The 23,169-nt window shown below is 44.4% G+C and overlaps 2 protein-coding genes across 4 annotated transcripts; one reads left to right on the forward strand and one right to left on the reverse strand.

Annotated features, from left to right (window-relative positions):
• Positions 1-1,708: 1,708 nt before the first annotated feature.
• On the forward strand, positions 1,709-10,849 carry armh4 (armadillo like helical domain containing 4). Of its 3 annotated transcripts, none has more exons than XM_004542107.4 (8): positions 1,709-2,069; positions 3,167-4,071; positions 5,319-5,690; positions 6,228-6,380; positions 6,508-6,660; positions 6,840-6,871; positions 7,316-7,450; positions 7,580-10,849. In XM_004542107.4, the coding sequence occupies exons 2-8, from the start codon at positions 3,189-3,191 to the stop codon at positions 7,652-7,654; spliced, it is 1,803 nt and encodes a 600-aa protein (XP_004542164.2). In that variant the 5' UTR covers positions 1,709-2,069; positions 3,167-3,188; the 3' UTR covers positions 7,655-10,849. The 3 variants fall into 3 exon arrangements, with proteins under 3 accessions (XP_004542164.2, XP_023010919.2, XP_014268936.2); XM_023155151.3 differs by having other exon boundaries at positions 1,715-2,069; positions 3,170-4,071; positions 7,316-7,465; XM_014413450.3 differs by having other exon boundaries at positions 1,716-2,069; positions 7,316-7,465.
• Positions 10,850-12,832: 1,983 nt separating this feature from the next.
• Positions 12,833-18,601, reverse strand: naa30 (N-alpha-acetyltransferase 30, NatC catalytic subunit). The gene is made up of 4 exons (XM_004542104.6): positions 17,375-18,601; positions 16,570-16,693; positions 16,305-16,360; positions 12,833-14,527 (listed from the first exon to the last, which is right to left on the reverse strand). Exons 1-4 carry the CDS (start codon positions 18,203-18,205, stop codon positions 14,390-14,392), a joined length of 1,149 nt encoding a protein of 382 aa, XP_004542161.2. The 5' UTR covers positions 18,206-18,601; the 3' UTR covers positions 12,833-14,389.
• Positions 18,602-23,169: the final 4,568 nt, after the last annotated feature.

A 23,169-nucleotide genomic window follows, 5' to 3' on the forward strand; every position in this document is an offset into this window, starting at 1 on the left:
CGGTGCAAGATCAAAGCTAGGAAGATTATGATGGACCTCTCCCATCCCAACTATGGACTCTTCTCACTGTTGAGGTCTGGGAAGCGCTTCCGCTCCCTTAAGGCCAAAACAGAGAGAATGAGGAGGAGCTTCTTCCCCCAGGCTATTCGGGCCCTGAACCAGGTGTAGGACTGGACTCTCCCACACACATCACTATAAGACTGGACTCTCACACACATCACATCACCACACGCACTCTGGTTTTTCTTTTTCTTTATGCACACTTCCTATAATTTATAATCTTAACAGCAGGGTGCAAGATGCTAGCAGGCAAGGCATACATGGAACGCCATAACCAAGTGGCCGGCATAGTGTACAGGAACATCTGTGCCGAGTATAACCTGGAAGTCCCGAGGTCAAAATGGGAGATGCCCCCAAGGGTGGTGGAGAATGACCGAGCTAAGATCCTGTGGGACTTCCAGATACAGACGGACAAAATGGTGGTGGCTAACCAACCGGACATAGTGGTGGTAGACAAACAGAAGAAGACGGCCGTAGTGATCGATGTAGCGGTTCCGAATGACAGCAATATCAGGAAGAAGGAACACGAGAAGCTGGAGAAATACCAAGGGCTCAGAGAAGAGCTCGAGAGGATGTGGAGGGTGAAGGTAACGGTGGTCCCCGTGGTAATCGGAGCCCTAGGTGCGGTGACTCCCAAGCTAGGCGAGTGGCTCCAGCAGATCCCGGGAATAACATCGGAGATCTCTGTCCAGAAGAGCGCAGTCCTGGGAACAGCTAAGATACTGCGCAGGACCCTCAAGCTCCCAGGCCTCTGGTAGAGGACCCGAGCTTGAAGGATAAACCGCCCGCAGGGGCATGCTGGGTGTTTTTTGTTTTGTTTTGTTTTTAATAAAATTTACCACATACTAGGCATAATTGGTACGACATCTCAGTTCATTCATGTCTGAAATAAGCCGTTTTAGTTCTCTATATCTTCACCTTTAAACCACATTATTCTGATTGGCTGCTCCTTGCAAACACAAGTTTTGAGCAACAGGTGAGATGTGCTTCTGTACTCACAGCCAGAGGTATGTGACTGAAATGATCACTAGATCCGTGCCATAGATCCAATAGCAAGTAAATACAGGGCCACGACTGCTGAACCTGAGACTTTTACCCTATAAAGGCACATTGTAGGCAAGAGCAGTCTGTCATGATTTATGAAATGAGACATAATCAATTTGAAAATTCTGAACACATCTTAATGATCACCCAATCACTGTCATTTTTTATTCTTTACAATAATTAGTTAACCCAACAAAACACACCGAAGTACCGATCGTATGAGGCTAGTATCGATCCAATTCCAGTGTTGGAATTGGTATTGGTGATACTATAGATATTTGGATCGAACATCTCAAATGATCACATTAAGGATATCTTCTTCTACTAAGAGAAAAACCTTTAGTGATCAACTTATATGTCAGGAGTATCGGAACAGCTGAGACGCATTTTTTCTAAACACGCTGCGCCAAAAAATGGACCACCCCATAAGTACAGGCCCATAAGTGCTGCTTTTAATCTAATGTAGCCCAATGCATCTGGCTTCTGTGACAATTAAAGTGAATTCATAAATATTTTTATTAAGAACTCGAGAACTTGTCCACTCTCCTCTTTTCACACAGAGGAGCAGCCGAGCAGTTTTAAGTGGGGGGAGCTGTCTATTCAGCACCACCACCAGCATGAAGTGACCCTTTGGGAACAACTGCACAAGTCTGCATTAGAGACGAAACAGAAAAAAAAGAAAGAAGTGACAGAGGCATCTGAACATTTGAATCAGAGCACTGGCTGTCAGTTCATGATAAATCTTGCAGCTTTGGAGCATTTGGTGGCAGCACTTCAGAAGCAGGCGGAGGTACGTAGGCTGACTTTGAGTCAGTGACGCTGAGCTGCACAACAACAAGCCTCTCCAACATCTTGCCTTCCACAGCGCTGAATTTGTGTGCGTGTCCGACTCTCGTTTTTCTTCGCGCACTGCGAGAGAAGCTCCGCGTCCTCCGAGCAAAGAAACCCGTCATGAACTCCACAAGGTAACACTCTATTTTTAGCTCTGCGCGACTTTAATTCTTGCCTAATGCAAAATCTCGCTTTCGACACCCGAATGTGATGGGTGATGCGCCTTGGGGGAATGCATCGGTGCCCGTGAGCCTGTGCATCGCTCCTTTCTGTGCAGACTCGAGAAGTATGATTCAACACCGCAGTGTGAATTTTGTTTACAACCCAAATTCTCGGGTGATCGTGTTGTCATGTGGGGGACTGCATGAGCGTACCGGCTGAGTGTATCAACTGTATTGATTCCGTGGAAGGCAGGATAGTGGTTTATCCTGTAACATGCAGTTCTGTGCATCATCACTGCTGAAAGAATTTCACTCAGACGCTCGTCTGACTCAGGCAATAAGAAGGGTGTCAACCCTGCATGCACTAGCCATCTCTCTCATTTTGACAGCAGTGATTGATCATTAGTTGGCCTTTGTTATCACATCAAATGAAGCAGCAAACATGGTACGTGATTTTCTTTAAATGTCTTTAAATCCAGTGTGCAATTGGACCGTGAGCACACACACATCCTTTCTGAGGAACGCTCTGTTTTGAGCTGGATGCAGTTGAGTGGAAATGTACAAATTCTTCATGGAGCCATCTGAAGAGGATCCTAGAGGATAGAAAACCTGGTGCTATTTATAGGTGAAGTGTGGAGGGGTGCTGAGGATTGCTGTGTCAGGTTCCCTCTCTTTCTCTCTCTGCTTCTCTCTCCCACTGAGCAGCTCCTTCTGTTTATACAAAAACGAACAAAAGAGTCAGAGATGAAAGGGAATTTCATCCGCATTAAGAAAAGAAAAAAAATGCAAGCGCAACATCAAAGCAGAGGGAGGCAGAAATGCTCTGTTAATCCTCTTCTCTGTGACGATCTCAAATTAAACACAGTTTGCATTCTGACCCTTTAATCTATAGTTGAAAAACTTTCTAACTTGGCCCTGCTGGGTGTCCGTCTCCATTCTCAAGCACCGCCACCGTTGCTTTGTCCATGTCTGTATATGTCAGCTGGGAGACAAGGCGTAGAAGTTGTAGGTAGGGATTGGTTACACCTCTGTTAAGCCTGTTAGCATGTGTCATTTCTGTTCACTGTCAGCAGGCACTGAGAAGAGCCAGAGATGCTGATGCTTGGGATGCTCCATCACCTCCTACTGACTGGGACGTGTCTCTGTGTCTACGGAGCCCCGTTAAATCTCCCACACTTCAGCCCTACGCACGCCGGCTCCTGTGAAGGACTGTGTGCCAGCTCGATAACAACCACCGGGTCAACACATGCTACAGATTTAAAACCTACACCATCAGATTCCAGACATGAGAGTGACCTGACAGTGAATGTAGGTGGAGGAGGAGGGACTGGCCCACATGAACGACCCAGGGGGACTGATGCAGTGACGCAGACAGAAAATGGGGACAGTCTTGATGGAAGATCTAGGCTGAGTGAGGCTGGTGGAGAGGCATGGAGCCAAAGCGCCGAGATAGAGAAGATCGGGAGCACATCTGAGATGAGAGACTCTGAAAAGCAGTCAGAGTCTGTGGATTCAGAGAGCAAAAAGGAGGATGCACCAGTTCACGGTGAGCATTTAATTCCAACAGGTGGGACAGAGCAGTCGGAAATGGACACCAGTACCCGAAAACGGACTCCAAGTAGATTACTGACCTCCACTTCAGCACCATCACACCTGCAGACTTCGTACAGCCAAAAGAGTAACCCCGCTGGAGCATATGGGACAAAAAGCTTTGATTCTCACTGGGATAAAGACACAGAAAGAAGTTTGCCAGAACCTCCAAATCCTTCTGTTTCCCTCTGGACCCAGACCTCCCACAGTCCCACCCCTCATGTTTTTACCCATCAGACCTCTTCACCTTTGGGAATTTGGGGCCATGACAGCACAACTATGTCCTCACTACCAGACCCATTTTTACCTGAAATCGGACCAAGCCTGATACCCAGAGAGGATGGCCCGGAAAGTCTGTGGACTGAAGCAGCAAGACTCGGCGGAGGTAAGGCAGGACAGTTATGCAATTAATGTTAGCATAAAATAGGCATGCACAGTTTCATTTTATTGGGGTGGCACTCCCTCTACTCCCTGATTGTTCATCAGTTGCACATGTGCACACTAAAAAGTCACAGTATGCCTTCAAAGTGTGCGAGGTATTGCTCCACAGTAATCGTCACCCCAGTAAGAATTCGTTCCAACAACATTCCAGCTTGCTAGATTTCGCAGGGTTTCATAGGGCTTCATTAAAAAGTATGGCAGAAATAGGAATGGCATATCCAGCAGTGGATTTTGCCTTTGATGATTGGCAAAGAAGGCGCCTCCTTTTGCAGACTCCACTTTGAACCCCAGCTGGGACCCATGGCAGTCTAATTACTTTCTATTCTTGACTCGAGTCTGAAAAAAAAGAACACACACACACACAAGCCTGGAAAAGGCTGGTGGCAAGGTACGTTATACAGCTCCGTGGAGGAGTCAGCCCCCTCCTCTGTCTCTCTCTCTCTCTATATATATATATACATATATATAAATATATATGTATATATATGTTTAGCCCCGAATGTCCTCTCACTCCTTCTCACCCTTCATACTCTCCATTCAGACTATTGTGAAAGGGCCAAGCTGGTTATTATTCAGTGAGTCAGGACAGGGAATTGGATTAAAGACGTCTGTCTGAGCCAGTGTGCGTCCATGTGAGAATTGTCTGTTTGATGAGACTTTCTCCCAATGGCAAAGGAAACTCAACTCCCAAAATAGTCTTATGTAAAAGGATTGCAGCGTTCAGAAGCATTTTTCCACCTCCTTCAGAATGCTTTGGACTAAAGGTAGTAACAGTTTCTCTTGTGACAGCCCCCCTTCCTGTGTGCTAGCCTCTTATCTCAAAAGAACATTTTTTTCCAAACCATCTTCTTTTCATTGTGCCTTTGCTGCATTGTTTTGAAGCAGTTTATAATGAGAAAGCTGTGTGAGCAAAGAAGCTGTTTCAAAGGGCTGCTTTCTGTCATAAATACTACATAAGCTACAGTATGTGCTGAATACAGCTGCTGCTTCTCTGTAGAAAACATACATTTTTAATTTTAGCAGTCAGCTGAAATGTGTGTAGAGAGACAGCGAGACGCCTGTCTCATCGTCATTTGTCTTCGTTCAGTCAATAAATAAAAGCCAGCTGATCGGAAACGTTCCAATTAGATTGTGATGCTACACACAGTGATTTTCCATGTGACTCTGAGCTTGTCTTGGCACCACCTGCAGCGGAAACTGCCCTCCCAATGCCCCAGGATGAATCCACAGAGGCCACAATGTCATCGGAGGCTCTCCCTCTCATCTTTGAGCCTTTTGAAGACATCACATCTGAGAGTGCGACGGCGGCAGCAGCAGCGGTCACCCACGTGTCAGGCAGCAGCCGGCCCAGAGGGCTTCCTCGGTCAGAGGCAGGTCTGGACCAGCTGGTCACCGTAGAGAGTGACAGAGACGGTCCATCACATGCCTCACCCGTCCTTATTCCAGACTGGACGTCACCTTGGCAGACATCTGGCAGCGAGCTCCTAGAGCCATTCAGTTCCTCGGGTCCATCTGCTTCTCAGCAGCAAGTCAGAACTGAGCCGGACGACCATTCGGAGAAAGGTGAGACAGATGATGTGGCACGACCCGAATGTGGATATTAGATCATATGGAATCATGATATAAAATCATACATATAGTCTGTGTGTAATGTGTAAATGTGCCATATAAATAAAATCAACATTGCCATTCAGTTTTTTTTCAAGATTTAGTCAATTTCCTACAAATTAAAAGTATTTCATGGTGGTGCCAAAGTAGAACTATAATAGGGATCAGAAATTTTAACTGTTCAACAACACTGAACATTTTCTCTGTGTGAAGTCGCCTCGGTGGGTGGAGGTGAAGTTTTTTGGCCTTTATTGGTAGGTTTCACGTTTACATTTACCTTTTCTAAGTTTGCTTCTTGCCAGACTCCGTCTGACACTGACAAAGTGGTTGAATCTTTCATCACTACCACTTCATTGTGGCATGAATTGACCCAACAGCTGCAGAGACAGCAGTATTGTATACTGTGCATGGCTTTTGAAGTTGCGCTCTTGCAAACACGTACAGCTGTGCTCACACTGCTCCTGCTGTCCTCTTATTCTGTTTTTCATTTAGCAAACGTAGTCTCTGCGAGGACACTAAACCTGGAAGACAACGTGTCCTCGGCCGGCCCCTCCCTCTCATCTTTCCAGCAAGCAATGACAATGGTAACCATGACAACCCATCAGCCAGCACACAAATCCACATCAGAGGAGATGGACTCTGAGGGTAGGACAATTTTTTAAATGCCACCTACAAGCCACTCCATTTGCGAAAATGTTCATGTTCAGTCATAACACGTGTCCCTCTGTACATCCTCCAACGCTCCTGGATGATTTTTCATTATTCTCCACAGAGGACCTGGAAGATGACTTTGAGAACTCTGAGGAATCGGTGGAAGAAGACAGTGAAGAAGACCAAACAGAAACATCTAAAACATCCTCGACGCAGCCTCCATACAGTCTCATCCCACCACCTCCCGTCTGGGTTCAACGCAACCAGGGGCTGAGTATGAGAACACAATTTCTAACCCATATTTTTAATCAGCAGTGGGACATAACTTTTAGTATTAGCACTTCTGCAAACATGTGTTGCCCTCTTATAAAAGACCTACAAAAATAAAGAAATTTTCAGCTTATCAATTTTCAGATCTGTTGCTCTGATAAACGAATGTCTCTTTTCTCCCAGTGCGTAGCTGGGTGGAGCTAATCAGAGAAAAGGTAAGCCTACCCTCTGCTGTCTGTAAAAAAGGTCAATTTTTCTTTTACCTTGCCTTGAGGCGACGGATGACTCACTGATATATCTTTTTCTTTTGAGCTGCCAGGGTTTTCTTTAAGGTGCATAGTGTAAATATTTGTTACATGTTCATAGTTTTCAGTGGGTTGCACAGTTAAAATAGTTTGATGACGATCAAAATATAGATTCGTGCCAGGTATACTTAATAAAGAATGCTTAGGTCATTTTTCATAATCAACTACAGTATGTTAGCTAATCTGTATAGGGTTGGGGGTGGATAAGCGGGAGGTGGCGGCTGGGGAGAGGGAGGTCTGGCCTTCTCTGCTGAGAATGCTGCCCCCATGAACCAGCCCCGGATAAGTGGAAGATGGTGAAAGATGATGGATGGATAGGTTTGGGTTTGACCTCTATGCCATCACCCTCTACAGGCGGGTTACGTGTCCGGGATGTTGGCCCCTGTGGGTATCGGTATCACAGGGGCCCTGCTAATTGTTGGCGCCCTCTACAGCATCAGGATGATTCACCGCAAGAGGAGGAACAGCTTTAAACACCAGAGGAGGAAGGTCAGACAGCAGGAGGTCAATAACTTACTTTCTTGTTTTCACTCGTTATTGTTGACCAGTCACATGGAGCAGGTCTCTGTGGATCTTAAATGCATAAGCTCAACCTTAAAATGATTTTTCCCTCTCCAGCAACCCCGAGAACCCGGCACCAGCCGTCAGGACCAAGCCATGCTGCTGGCCGACAGCTCTGAGGACGAATTCTGATAAGAACCTTTTGGGCCTCTTTTGTTGGTGACCAGCCGCTATTGCTCCTAAACTGGATGTTTAGCAAACACCCCCATCGCTACTGCATCTCCACTTACCCTGGGGCTGTTTGGGTATGACTCCTCTGATCCACTGAAAGGGACTGAGCATAGGGCAGTATTTGCATAGGTGGCGCACAGGTCAACCAGGCACCCACCTCCCTTTCTGAAATTATCTGAGCACTTGTCTAAATGTTGTCAGATGCTGCTGAGTCTAAGAGTGTGGTAGGATTGGTGTTTTCCACCTTTTTTGACAACAAAAATAACTAAATAAATAAAAATAATAATGCATTGAGGGAGCGGTATTCGTAGGATGGAAGTGTTGCTGGCAAATTAAAAGGGGGGATGTGAAAGCCAGCATGTTTTCCGTCAAGTTATACATTGAATGAAAAGTGACGTGACACAAATAATGTAAATACATTACATGTAGTACATGTAGCTGACTGGGGGTCAGTTGTGTTAGTGTAAATAAAGTCTTATGTATTCCTAGACTTCAATAATTTTGGGAAAACTGCTAATTTACAGGAAGCTGGATTAGATCACTGGAAGCATATCTGTCTGTAAACTGAAACTAACAGCTAGCCTAGCTTGGTCCAACGATAACAAACATGTTGGCTAATATTTCCAGAACTCACTACGAAATCAATCTTTAAAAAAAACAATAGAAGAAATTTAAAGTATTAGTGTCCTCTTAATTATTTTCTAACCATCAGAAAGAGTTAGGCAAGCTTCAGGCAAAGGTAAGCTAAAAGCTACTGAGCTAAAAAAAAAGCTACAGGACTGTGCAAAAGTCTTGATACGCCCTGCATTTCTTACTATTTTGCAATTAATTTGGTAAACAGGTAGTGTTTTATTTAAAGCTGCAAACAGCTTGAACTCTCTTAAGCAGCTTTCTTGTTATTTAAGTTTTCAGGAACAGTTCTCCAGGCTTCTTGAAGGACATTCAACACTCTTCTTTGGATGTTGGCTGCCTTTTGTTCTGTTCAATAATGCTGCTTCAATAATGTTGACGTCCAGGCTGTGAGAAGCCCAATCCACAACTGATAGTATTACTCTGTCAGGTATGCTTTTACTGCATTGCTAAAAAAAAATAATAATTAAGCTGTGGCTCTGACAGTACTTTGGCATTCCATCAATTTTGACAAGATCCCCAAAACTACTGGCTGAAACGCTGCCTCAAACCATGACAGAACGCAGTTAAGTGATTGTTGGACACTTATTTTTGCATCTTTCTTCTGACCTCCATGGTATTTATTGATAATTAACCAAAATCTGAAGATTTTCATTCATCACTCCGTAAGACCTCTTGCCAATGATTTTCAGTCCAGCTCTTGCATACCTCGGTCTTTTCTCCATTTCCCCCCTTCCTTAAAAATAGCTTCTCGATAGCTACAGAGAGCACTAAGATCATTTCTGATGAGGCTTCAGTGAAGATGGATCAACTGAAGGGCCAGGTCTTTGCTGGATTTTTCCAATTTCTTAAGGACAGGACTTTCAAATGCTGTTCATCTGCTGTAGTTTTACGTCTGCCACTTCTTTTTTCCTCAAATATTTTAAGGCCACACTGAACACCATGCCAAGACATGCCAGTATTTTTTGCTAATAGCTCTTTAGGAGTCACCTTGTTGGTCTAAAAATACGGTTTCATATCTGTCAAACTGGAAATGGAAACAAATCAAGTGACAGGCTGCTATTAACAAACTGCCTAAAGGTACAATTTAAATTGGTTCTTCACCAAGTTGTCTATTACACTGGTTAATCTCTTGAGTTAGGTGCCTTTTTTATTCTTGAATGATTCATAGGTCAGTATTACAAAATGAACATTCCTCTGAAAATGGTCAGGTAGAAGGACTGGACTGAAATTAAGTGAAAAAGCAGCCAATTTCATGCCAAAGAAAAGCCTGGAGAACTTTTGAAGTTACACCTCTAAAAAAATAAAGTCTGTCTGTATTTATTTCCAAGCAGCCAGACAAAGAAATGAAGCGCAGCTCAAGAGCTTTGCAAAGTACTAGAAGTCTCTACCATCTATATTATCTTCACACACACTTGACAGACATCATAGTAGTATTAAACTCTTTTCCAACTCTTCTTAACCTCCTAGGACCTGGCATCCACATATGTGGACATCACATTTTTGGTTATTTAGACCCAAATACTCAATTTTGCTCTACAAGGGCCTGATATCCACTTACGAGGACATTATACTGCTACTCTTCTGTCGAAATTTTAAACGAATATCCTCATTTGTGGCCCTCATTTTTCTTAGAAACAAAAATCAGGTAACCCCCCCCACAAAAAAAAAATCTGGTATTTCTTTGTTTTTACATTCATCGGGCCCCGATATGCCCAAATATCAAAGAGGAATTAAAGATGCATGCTGTGGAAGAGTTTGGGTCTTAGGAGGTTAAGGAAGTAAATAAGCATTTTCTCCCAAAATGTCAAACTATTCCCGATAGAACCTGTCACATTTGCTTGGTTTAAAGTGTGAAATTTGTGCAAATGCAAACGTTTTATTGAAAGGCATCTGTTCATATTAGTTACTGTGAGAAACACGTGCAAAATACCACCATCCTATAAAAGTATGTAGCATAATGCGATATGAACTCACTGCCACTTACAACTCCATTTTTGTCCCTAAGTGCATGACTGAGCTTCAGTCGATACATACGCCGACTTGCTGCAGAGATTTCCCATAAATTAAGTGTTCCTATTGGCTGAAAGAGCACAAACACGAGACAAGAAAGCAGATTCATATTTCCGTGTGTGCTGATCTGCTGCTGACGTGAAGGGTTTTGTCGGACGCTCTCGAACCAGAATTTTACCTTGCTTGGATAAAATGAGCAGAAGTCAGGTTAAGTTTAAAATCTCGTTTTTGAAAGATAAATTCAAGAAACTTCTCTGCTGCAGTCCAGACAGAAAAGAGGCACAAAGCAGTTCTAGGTATTTGATGCACATTTGTTATCCCAATGTTAATAAAGTGTCTTTTGTTTGGGAAAAAAAAAACATTTTCTGTAACTTCATGAACCATCTGACATGCTTAATGAACAAATGCCTGTTTATACAATATAATACTGTTTTAGGGTATGTGTGATGTAAAATGGTAGACTCTTTTCCCCCCTCTTGATGTGGATGTGATCAAATAAACAGCTCTTTTTGATGTCTGATTGTGACTTCTTTTTTTTGACACACAGATACAGCCGCTTCAGACAGCAGACAAGACAACCCAGTTTTACAGCATTAAAAAAAAGAAAAGAAAAAAAATCTAATAATTTATTTCTGTGTTCTTTTTCCACATTAAATAAAAGCTATTGGACATTTCCGGATCAAAAATAAATCAAGAGGGGACAGGAAGAGGAACAGAGAAAAACAGACATGCAAAGAAAAGAAAAACAAAACTTTTGCTCTCCTCTTTTCACACTTCGTAGATGGTAGAAAGGCTGCAGAAAGCCCCTGTGGACCAGCTGCTCGCTTGTGTGGTTTTGTGTCACACATCGACTGCCAAAACAAATGCTAATAATAATTATCTGATCAATGAACTTACATCAACTGAGAAATTAAGGGTTATAAATTTAGGATTTCAGTCACCCGAGGTCATGACAGCACAGTGGATGATCAGGATGAGGGGAGGGGGAAAAAAAACAACTGTTTCTGATGTCATTTCAGGGCAAAACTGAGTCTCTGAGAGAAAACTGGGTAATGGATGCAACGCCACAAGGCACAGCTCCAAACTGATTATTGATGACGAAGCCCTTCGGTCTGTGAGCGTGATCTGAACACAGCCACTGTGGCAGGCTGTAATGCCCATATATACCCTAATGGAACCGCGACAGTTTGGCATGACTGAGGCAAAGAGACCCAGTTCCCTCAAAACTGAAAACACCTCTGTTTGAATGAGGAAGATGGGTGGGACCTCCAGAGTAAACCACAAGTAGTTTGATAAAAATCTAAACAGTGTCTGATGAGCAGCAAAGGTAATAGTTGGCGTTCGGGGATCTATAGATTGTTTTTGTACTTTCACATCATCTCTGGATGGGGTTAAAGTAGCACAGAAATTAAAGATAAAAATCAAATCTGATAAATCAACACAATTCGCCCCAAACCCAACAGATGACCAAAAAACAAAAAAAACATGCTTTCAATATATTCAACGTAAAGAACACTCGTATACAAATCTGAAAAAACAAAAGTTGTCCATTGTTCCAAATGCATACAGACACAAACTTACATAGACAGACCATTATGTGGGTGGCGACTCTGTAAACATCTACTCTCCCTTCCAGTCCTCGGCTCCTGGGGGTGTACCAGCTCAGCTCAGTGGTTGAAAAAGGGGGAATAAACCCTAATACATTAAAACTCCCTGTGAATGTTTGCTGAAAGCATGTGTCTGTTCTGGTGCAGCAGATTTTAAAAGAAAGAAAGAATTGAAATAGTGCCACATGGCAGCCCGCTGTGGTGCTTTCTACTTTCAATATTGTGGAGAAAAAGCACACAGATGCCCAATTGCATAATTTGTTCTTGCATTTGCAACCTGTGAAAAAAAGAGGTTTTTTCGCCCATCAACAACCACTGCAATCCGTCTTTCTGCCTTCGCTACAACACCAAGCACTAACCCTACTCCTGAAAAATAAAGGTCCACTTTTTTTTGTTCCTTCCTGTATCTAACAAGGAGTTCTTGTTGTCCTTATAAGGCCAGAACAAAATGGCAGCACCTTTTAGAGGCTCGATTTTCCTGTACGGGGCAGGGACAGGGTGGGGTGGGGGACTCTGAAAGTAGAGATGTAAAGGTCTAACAGAACATGATCCATACCATTGTCAAAAACAGCAGGAGACACACATTCATACTCACGCATACACACTGCAGCAAATTTCCAAAGAAGTGCATCTGACCTTTGTTCAAGCGAGCTTTCTTTGCCGCTTTAGTGTGTCGTCGGACTGCCCGGGCACATCCGTTCGCAGGAAAGGAGATCTTAGAATGTTATAGCGAGGTTGGCGGTGCGTCGGGTTAACGCGCCCGGGAAGTGCATTGTGGACTCGGCCGCTTGAGAGCGGCATGAGGTTATACAGGTGTCAAGTAGACAAATGGAAACAAAGTTAAAGTGAACAAAAGAATAAAATATAATCTGGTAAGAATACTTCTCAATTTTTCGCTTTTTTTTTTTTTTTTTTTTTTTTTTAATTTAAATTGCACGCACACAGCACACTCATACAGGAATCCAGCATACGTAACACTTTGTCTCGGATCTCGCGCTTTGGTGGACCGGAAGCGGCTGCAGAGGTTTGCCCACTCAGCGGGCAGATCGCTGTGGCCGCGGCTGTCGGCGCTGATAGGTTTGAGTGGCACTCACGACGAGGAGATTCAGGCTAATATTGCAAATTAGTAGGAGAGGAGAGGTCGGACCACACCATCATTGGTGAGGAGTCTCTTTTAAACATGCTGTATTCTCCTTTTTGTTTTGAGAGGGGGGGGATTTTCCAGTAGCTGTCAGTGCATTTGGGGAGAAAAAATAAGTTATGATCTGCAAAAAAACAAGCAAACAGAAAAAAAAACTCCTCACCCACGTCCTGTCTAGGTTTGACGATGAAGACACCGAAGCTTAAAACGGTCCACGAGTCGGGCAAAGCTTGAGGTGCTAATGGAGTGATTTGTTTCAATCAGCTGCTCTGCGCCAACATGCGTACACAAACACAGGATGGGCTTCTTGGAGAGGGAGTTGGGGATTGGCCTCAGTCTGAGTTAGTCGACAAGCTCTTATTCCCGCACTCACATTGAAACAAAAAGCATGCATATCTTTACAGGCTTCAGTCCTGGGGGCTGAGGCAGGTGATGGAAGCAGCGGCAGCAGCAGCAGCAACGGGGGAGGGGGTGCTGCACCTGCTGGACAGGATGGGGAGACAAAAACATACCAAGCACGCGCAGTCATACAAACGTGTTCTTCACTCGCTCACAGTGAAACCAACGGCAAATGACAAAAACAAAAAACAAAAGCCACTTGCTTTCTGAAAAACACCAGGCGGTACAAACACACAAACTATAGCTTTTTCCGTCCCCCTGCCCAACATATAAGGTTAAAAAAGAGAAAACAAAACAAAAATGAACTCCACAAATATCTTCCCAGTCTGTGTTTACCGCTCCACTTCCTTGTTTCATGTGGTGATGATTTTTTTTTTTTAAAGTTTTTTCCTTGTGTTTTTTAAAAGTCTGCTTTGTCCCAGGTTCTGCAGGATTTTGGTGTGGTGCCTTGTCCTTTTTGTTTTGTTATTTTTTTGTAGGGGGTGGAGTCTGGATGCACATCCTCACTTGAGCTGCCTCACACCTGGTCGAACAGGCGCCCCCGAGCTTCCAAGGTTGCAATGTCCCCCATTCAATGAGGTCACCCTCACTCGCCCCGCCCTTGTCACAGAAGGCAGCGGGAGACCCCCCCGTCGTGTAACACCTGGTGGGATTTCAGTCCATTTCTGCCTAAACGCTTGTTCAGAGGTCAAGGATAAAAGGAGGGTGTGTCTGCTTGTTTTATGCATACTTATGTGCATACTCCTTGGACACAGGTATATGTGTAAGTGTGTGTGTGTGTAGGTGTCTGTATGTGTGACTATAAGAGTGAAATGACCAGGGCAGAGCTGAGGCCGTCAAGCTGATAAGTGTTCGAGGTGAACAGCACCTGCTGTCCCGTCCTCCTCCCATCCCTTCTGTTTTCTGCTAGCGGAGCCACAGTTTGAGCCGCAGCGCGTCCACTCCGTTCAGGTAGTATCTGAAGAGCCGCTTGTCTCTGACAAAACCCAAGTTTTCGTAGAGCTTCAGGGCTGATTTGTTGGTGATCTCAGTCTCCAAAACAACCTGGGAACACACAAATGAGTGCGTGAGTGAGCTGACTGAATTTTGGAGCCTGTACTCGTTATTTGGTCGTTCGTGATTGTTTGGACTTGAACTCTTTACCTGAAGAATAAAAAAAAAAAAAGTTAACAATACTGAAAATGAACTCGTTTGCCATCATGGGATCAACATAAATTTCCTCTCTTTTTCACCATACACTGCCTTTACTTGTCCCCATTTTTCAGCCATTCGAGACTGATTTTCTGTTAAACAAACCTCACTCCCTTGCTCCTAACCTGCTAGCTCCAGGCCTTTTCTAGACAGGAGGGCTGTTCAGTCACCACTGTGGTGGTCCTCAATATTAGCCACTCTAACCAGAACAGATGAAAAGCTGGTACATCTGCTACTAATTTGAGAAACAGCCCAGTCCAAGACAGTGGAGGTCCAGCAAATCCACAGGATAAGACTCCTATAAACATTGCAAAGAGCATTTTTCTCCCATATTGGCTTCTCTTTATTGGGCCCCTGTCAAATCCAGAATTAAATTTCAAATCCATCTCCTCACATACAAGGTCTTGAAAAATCAGGCCCCATCTTATCTTAAAGACTCTCAATAGAGCACTTCACTTCGCTCTCAGGCTTACTTGTGGTTCCTAGGATATTTAAAAGTAGAATGGGAGGCAGAGCCTTCAGCTCTCAGCCCCTCTTCTGTGAAACCAGCTCCCAATTTGGATTCAGGAGACAGTCTCTACTTTTAAGTTTAACATTTCCTTCTTAATAAAGCATATATAGTTAGGGTTTCTTCCTGTTAAAGGGGAGTTTTTCTTTCCCACTGTCACCAAGTGCTTGCTCATAAGAGGCTGTTGGAGTATTTTCTGCATTATCATGGGGTCTCTGAGGTGACTCTTGCTGTGATTTAACGTTATACAAATGAAATGAAATTAACAGCTGAAATATTTTCAGGGGACAGCAAACACTTTAGACATCAATATGCACTTGTACAGTATATAGTGACAGCGTTTCCTCACCTTAGAAACCTTCAACTGCAACTCTGACCAATAAATACTCAAACTCTAAACCTACCTTACTTGTGTGTTATATCTTGGTAGCTAACAAGCTGTAGGTGCAATATTTAAGTTGCTATTGCAAATCACTGCTTTTATAAGAGAAGATATTTGGATAGAAAGCACGAGCACAGGACACTAAAGACCCACCCACACATTTGCTTGTTCTTTTTCTTTTTTTAAATAAGTAAAAACATATCCTATAAAAACATGTACCGTTTCTGTGTACACATTCAAAGCACTGGATATTGCTGGGTTGTATCAGAGTGTCAGCTCTTTGGTCTCAACCAGCAAAGAGACTGAAGAAATCGTAATGCTGTATCACATGTTTCATCTTCTAGAGGAATTCAAAGTCTGCAAAGGAAGCAGCGTGCATGTTTGGCTTTTCAGGGAGAGGCAGAGCATATGAAATAGTTTATGGTAGAGGATCAAGGTTACCAGCTAGTTTAGATAAGTGAAGGACAGCCCAGGAGAACTGGACCTTGAAATAAAAACGGCTTTAAACAGCTATAAATGTTCTCTCTTTCGGTTTGTGTTCCTTTCAGAAAACCTACAACTTAGAATGGAATGCCAACAGTGTAACATGTGCTTATACTATTGATTTTATGTAGGATGCATATTTTCACAGTATGACTGAATATGCTGGCACTCTGGCTTGAATAACGGCTCTTATGTAATGTGTGCAAATGTGTTAAAGTTTGGTTCATAAACAGCGCCACTGGGTCTAGCTCGCTTACCTCGTCGCAGTCGCCCTCCACCATGGCATAGATGGCCTTTTTCACCAGATTAGTACCTGAAACAAAACAGTGGACTCTAAGTAAGAAGCTAAACCCATGTATGGCCTCCATCTCCAATATATTAAAGTATAATGTTACTCATCACTCTGAGTGCAGAGTCTATCTAAACGGTGTATTTGCATAAAGAGATTTGGTTGCCCGGGACAGCAGAGAAGACGGTGAAGGGAGAGACTGAATATTCTGAAGAGGAGCGCCGAGATCTCACCGATGCTTTTCCTTCTGTGTTTCGAATCCACGGCCAGCATGGCAATGTAGCCTCGACGAAACATCTTCTTATGCATGTCAAGCTTACATACAATGGCTCCGACACACTCCTGCTCCACCATGGCCTGCGAGAAATGCACACAGCAAAAAATACACGCTCAGTGGTTACGAGTGTCCACTGGGGTGGCCACTGACAGCCTAGCAACCGTTCCTCTGAAGTTCCTGTCATCCTGCCAGTTCAGCTGGTTCCACGTGCTGACCTCTGACCTTTTTATCTTTTTTTTTAAAATAGCACTTCCTCTTCTGTCACATGTGGTGATCCAGCCAAAACTGGAAATGGGATGTTTTGGACCTTGATGGCCACAGAATGAAAAGAAGGCAGGCCAGTGTTTTCAAAGCAGAAAATGCTACCATGACACAGCACATGCAGAAGGAAACCTAAGGCACATTACTCTCTGCTAATACTGACGATTAGGATTTTATAATTTCTTTATGCTACAAATCTGTACATATGAGTGGGCTGGCACATTTCTTGATTCATTAATAACCTAAAAAACTGAATCAATGTTGGATCTGTAGCAGCAGAAGACAGGTTGTTTACTGCCTGCCAGCAGTAAAATGGAAACAAAGCTTATGAGCTGAAATGTTATTGACATGTGTGTGCTTTAGCTTCAGTGGAGGTCAGCTGTGACAGGCTTGGATGTGAAAAACAAAGCTGTCACACCCAACTCCTATAATGCTCCTGCAACTCAGAGTAACCAGTCAGACTTCATAACTGTGAGCGGTGCGTTCAATCTACTACTTACCAGAAAGCAGAGCTGCGGCCAGTTGTGGATGAAGTACCTGTACGTGTAAATTGAATAAGGCTCAGATAAGTCCTTGGTGATCAGTCTCATGATCCACGGCATCTGAAGTTCAGACTCGTAGCGGACATAGCGGATGCCGTGGTTATCCCCGGGGGAATCGCTCAAGTCGAGCCGGGCGAGCTCCTCGGCCGGCGGCTGCTGCAGGTCAGCCTGGCTCTCCTCACCGCCGGGCTCAGCAGCGTCCGGCTGCTCGTCACTCGAAGGTCTAGAGGGCGGCGTGTGGTCCAACTCTTTTCCCGCTTCGCAGGCCGCCTCAGCTGTAGTGAAACCCGGCATCCCGTTCACGCTATTGTTACCATGAGGAGAGTGACTGCCGTTTTTGGAACAGGGGCTGTGGCCTTCGTGTTGGCAGTGCTCACTATTGTTCCTAGCGGCAGGAGCCTCCTCGTTGCTGCCAATGCTGTTGTCACAGTTGTCTACGGACGATCTGGGATTGTCAGGCCGGTTTCCTACGTGCTGGTGACTGTCAGGGTCCTCTGAGGGGCTTGCCAAGCCGTTCAACTGCTGCTGCTCTCGGGCTTGCATTTTGAGGTGAAGCGCCGCCGGGCTAGCTCGCGCTAGCATGTTTTTCTGCTTCTTCTTGACCGACCTTTTGACTTCGTTTACCGACTGAGACTTCGTCCCTGTACCGGCAGGCACACACTGCTCCCCGTGGCACGCCGGCACGCCGTCTTCCACCGCCGGTTCCGCGCTCCCAGCCGCGGGGAAAAGAGGAATTTCAGCCGGGGATGCAGGCAGTGCGCTACTAGGCCCAGGCGGCACTGTGGCCATCCCACTGCATTAAGGTGGTGATTGACACTTGGAAAACGTTGAACACAATTTCATCCACAAGGCGAAGGCATATACAACCAATGTACGAGCTAGTTCATCGAATATTGCATAAATCCAGGGTTTTCTGGGGCGATAACGTTTCCGCTGGCGATGGTTGTCGCTGCTTTCTCCTCGATTTCCCTGCTGCCGCAAAGTGCCGTCGCAGCAAACGCCATTGCAACGGCATTCATACACGTTTTACGACAGTAGTGTAAAGCATGGCTGTTGTACGGTTTTTCCCCACTTCCATTGCCCCCTGCCCCCCGAGCCTCTTTTTGGTCATCCTTGTGAAACTTTTTATATTGTTTGTCAAATTTATCTAACCAGTCAATATTGATATTTACCTCCTTCTGTTCGCCTTTATGTTCTGTCTGCTTTAAATAATACATATGTTTGTGTCGTACCCTGCATTGCCACACTGTACTCACAACATTGTGGTAATGCAGACCTCTTCAACACTGGATAAGTCAAAGGTGACTGAAGAAGTCCTTTTGCTGCCCCGTTAAACCCAAGAACATATCATTCCTTACCAGCAGAGGGCGCCAAACCGAAGCTTTAGCATATGGAATAGTTTTGTAAGCGCAACAACAGCAACACTGCATTTTCTCCACAAGATGTCGCCATTCGACCAGTTTGTCGCTTCATCCTGCAAAGATGGTGCAAGTTTGTGCGTGTATGTCCAGTAGTATCCAATCATGGCCTACTGTCCTTTCCAGAAGCATACTGTAGGCTGCTGTTAATTCATCATTCCCAGGATGCTGTGAAGCAGGAAAACCACAACTCTGCAGCGGTTCATATTACACTCAACATGATAATAATACAAAATAATTTGTTTTCTGTTTATATTTACATTTAACCATTTCCCTTAGTCTACTAAGGAACATATTCATATTCTTCTTTCACTTTTATTACGTTTATTTCCTTTTAAGGTTTCATTTTTCCTTAACCTTTATTAGACACAAAAGTACAGAGAGCTGACAGAGAAGCATGGAAAGAGTGGAGGGAATGACATGCAGGAAATGGTCTGGGGCAAGCCTCAGTAGCAGCCTTTGGCATACGGATCACCTGCTCAACCACAAAACCTATATACATTTGTCTTTGTAATCAAAATAGTCTAGGCTCACATTAGAGGAATAATCTCCAGATAAAATTTGCCAGGTGCACAAGTCATGAGTTTGAGTATTGGAACAGAGTTTGTGATATCATGTGCCAAGAAACCCCCCCAGAAAATAACAACCAAAAACAAAAATTTTACAGGAGGCAGCAGCCTGCCTGTGGAGAGCGAGAGGAGAGAGATTGTGTGCCAGCATAGGAAGGAGAAGACAACAACGCAGAAGACTGCACAGGGGTCCTTCCCCTGTTACACTGTGAGGGTGAACACAAAGTGTGAGGTCACTGAAACTCAAATGTAGCGACAGGAAGTCAAGTGATTCTGAAAAATGTTGTTACTGTACTATTCTGTTGCACACAATGGGCCATGTTTTATTACCACAGTACCTGTTTCTGAGTATCGATGCTCCTCATGCCCTGGTAACTGTGTTACACATCTTTGTGTCACCACGTGCTTTTCCCCTCACAAAACACACACATTTAGGTAAGCCTGAAATCAGCATGACATTACAGAGTATTAACTTTGATATTTTTAAAATAGCAGTACAGTGCTCTAATTATTCAGTGTCAGCAGGAATTCATAGGACAAGAACTTCAGGAAACGAGAAGATAAATTATGCATTTCTAGTATCCACACAGATTCTGACCAAATATTTATATATGTTGACTCCCCTTATCTGTAAGGTTGTTTTTGGTGGTGATGACTTATTTATTTGAATCAAAGGTTTTGGGTGAGTTCATTCTAAGAGCTGTAAAAACTGTAATGCTTAGCTCTTGTCAAAGACATAAAGCTTATCCTTTTCACAAGGTGTTCTTTAACAAGATAAATGAGATGTGTCTTTTAATCTCAAAACAGACAAAATGGGTGAAATCAACCATCAGTGTATGTGTTACATCTTCATCCTTTGGCTGCTACTTTTTAGGGGTCGCCACAGCAGATCATCTTCCTCCAACTCACCATATCCCTACCACACTCCTCTGTAACACCAACCCTCTGCATGTCTTCCTTCACTACATCCATGAGCCTCCTCTGTGGTCTTCCTCTTTTCCTTCTGCCTGGCAGCTCCATCTTCAGCATCATATTTGTCTTGCCTGCCAGCACGAAAGTTTGCTTTCTTTTCCTTAACCCTGGAGAACCCATGGGGTCAGAGCCGACCCAAATGGTTTTCTAGGGAAACCATGGGGTCAAATTTGACCCCATGGTTTCTCCAGGGTTAAAGTCCTGCTTTTTCTGTAATCGATGGTCAACATTTTGGATGTTTCTTCTTGCTCTACGTCTCTTCCTTACCTCAGGGTAGACCTTGACAGATACTCCAGCTTTTTCTCAGTTTTTCTGGCAGATTTCTTGCAACATTTATACTCATCTTAAGTGGAGGGAATTTCAAATGAATTCAAATCTGCAGCAAAAAACACTGTGACCTGCCGTACCTTTCCAAAAACCCTTTAAATCACGCATCAAAATTCAGCTTCTGTGTTGATGACTAAATAGTTTCCACAAGACACATATAGGTGTCTTTCCTCTGCATCCATATATCCTTACTCTTGTTCCTCTCAACTTCCATAAATATGTTTTCCAAAATTAAAATTATTGGCTTGCACCTGTGGCCACAGAACACAATTTAAACTATACTGCACATTTTGTTCACAAAGACGTGCCCGACTAATATTTGCTCAAACTGTGGACAGTTTTACCAAAACGAGGCAAGGATTTGAAAATCGTCTAGCAGTATCGCTCTGTAGCGCCCTCCAGCTGTAGCTCCAGGTACTCTGAAGTGGATCGCTTTCTCACAAAGACACAGTTGAGTCCAGTCGGCCTGCCACAACCAGACCATGACACAAAAGGTCTAAGTGGGAGCGCTAGATGCTAGAGAGCCTGACTTTGCTCTTTCATGCTAACACGGATTGATCTTTCAGTCGTTGTCCGTCCTACACAGCTGCCATGAACATACGCGAGTTTTGAAAGGGAGTCATATTTTACGTATAAATATACATTACAGAGAAAGAGGCCGAGATAGGAGGGAGAGAGAGAGACGTCTCTTTTAAAGCTAAGCCTTGGGGCTGAGAACTCTCTGAAGAGCTGGAATCAGACATGCACAATCAGTTCCCCTCTTCAAATCTCCTTTGCAGGCCTATCTACTTGAACAGGCTTCTCTTAATTACTTTCTCTATCACTTAGGCGAGCCGTGGCTGGGACGAGGAGCAGCAGCGTCTCTGCCAGAGACATTTGGCTGGTTTGAACCCATATTTTTATAGGCCTATCTTCTTTCTCACAAGCCTGTCCCACACCTTCTCCCCGCACCACCACCACAACCGCCGCAGCCACCGCCACCTTTCTTCCCTCCTTGCCTTGCTTTCATTGCACGCTGCTCTTGTCTTTCCGTGGCTCTCCCCTATTCCAAATATCTCCAGGGTGTCAGTTGCGTCATGTGACTGGTGCGCTTGTGATTACAGCAGTTGGCAGACGTGCTAATCTATGAGGAAGAACCCAAAATATCTGGAGAAAAAAATGACAGCATGTAAAAGAAGCATAAGGTCAGTATGGAGATCAGCGTAGAGCGAGAACACGGTAAAGACAACTCAGGGTTGACACTGAAACCCGAATTCCCTCCTCTTTCAAATCTCTCCGCCTGTCTTCCTGTCTGTCTGAACCGCTCTCAGGGGCTTGAGGCCAAACTTTGGACCCCCTCCTCTCTTCCTCTCTCATGCTCCTGCCTGTCACATTGGCTTGCTCCCCTCACTCTGCTCACTTCCCTGTGTCCTCCTTCTTCTTCTTCTCCTCCTTCTTCGATTTTTTTCCCCTTCTCTTTTTGTCTGGCGTCTGGTCCACTAGAGCTGTATTTAATTAGTTTCTGTTGGGTTAATTAGGGGCTAAAGTTAGGGGGTCGGACCAGAACAAAAGCGGGTCAGGCTGGACGGATGCAGGTGCTCAGGAGTGGTTGCCAGATTCCACCGTTCAGATTAAGATGGCCTTGAATTGTCTGGAGTATTGGAGAGCAGGCGAGCCACTAGTAAATCGCAAGGAGGGGAGGTTTTCCACCTCACACGGGACGGTGGGCTCCATATGTACCCACGGCAGCATCACCGTTCTTGTTTATATGAATTTCAGCATCATTTCTACGCGTGTGCCACGCCGGCATTCATCACAGAGTTGGTCCAATGTATGGCACGTGCAAATGATGTCCTCGCCAGTCTGTTGTATGTTCTCATTCATATCACTGCCCACCACCATGTGCCCCCCACCCCCAACCCTTTTTTCCCCCAGCAGTGCCAGCTATACCCTGCTCCTTTGGCTTGCGTGGAATTAGAAGAAAAATATGTGAGGAGGACATCAAATGACCAAACCAAGCAAGTGAAGCATACATAAAATGGGCAGCAGCAGCCTTTGAAGTGTACATCAGTGGCCCGAGTGAAGTGATCACATAAATTAAACGCATAAAGACAGCAGTGTGGATGTGAGTATAGACTGCTGCGCTTTCATCTCACCTGTTTACTAACTGTTCTTTTTGGCACACTGTTTGAAACTCACACATGCTGTATGCAACTCATACATTGCAAAAGTAAAAGAAAGACACCATTCGACTTTTTTGAAAGGGAAGGAGAGGAGAAACGAGAGGAGAGGGATCTCTGGCATGGCTGGAGCCCCCTCAGTGTGTGAGGGTCCTGGGGCCCTTTAGACAGGCGCCAGCCCAGCAGGGAAGCAGAGACAATCACGCAGCACCAGATTCAATGCACAGAGATTGAGGGATGGGAGAGAGATGAGGAGTCACAGAGGGGTAGATTGAAGGGGGAGCGGGACAAAGAGGACAGCTGAGAAA

The sequence above is a fragment of the Maylandia zebra genome, linkage group LG15, assembly GCF_041146795.1.
Source record: "Maylandia zebra isolate NMK-2024a linkage group LG15, Mzebra_GT3a, whole genome shotgun sequence".
Taxonomy (NCBI): domain Eukaryota; kingdom Metazoa; phylum Chordata; class Actinopteri; order Cichliformes; family Cichlidae; genus Maylandia; species Maylandia zebra.

Excerpts from the sequence above, each read along its gene's own strand:
- armh4 (XM_023155151.3), top strand. The coding sequence starts at position 3,189 with ATGCTGATGCTTGGGATGCTCCATCACCTCCTACTGACTGGGACGTGT. Across the intron at positions 6,381-6,507 it reads AGAGGAGATGGACTCTGAGG|AGGACCTGGAAGATGACTTT; the intron begins GTAGGACAATTT and ends TATTCTCCACAG. Across the intron at positions 6,872-7,315 it reads TGGAGCTAATCAGAGAAAAG|GCGGGTTACGTGTCCGGGAT; the intron begins GTAAGCCTACCC and ends CACCCTCTACAG.
- naa30 (XM_004542104.6), bottom strand. The coding sequence starts at position 18,205 with ATGGCCACAGTGCCGCCTGGGCCTAGTAGCGCACTGCCTGCATCCCCG. Across the intron at positions 16,694-17,374 it reads GGCCGCAGCTCTGCTTTCTG|GCCATGGTGGAGCAGGAGTG; the intron begins GTAAGTAGTAGA and ends CATTTCTCGCAG. Across the intron at positions 14,528-16,304 it reads TGGAGGGCGACTGCGACGAG|GTTGTTTTGGAGACTGAGAT; the intron begins GTAAGCGAGCTA and ends GTGTGTTCCCAG.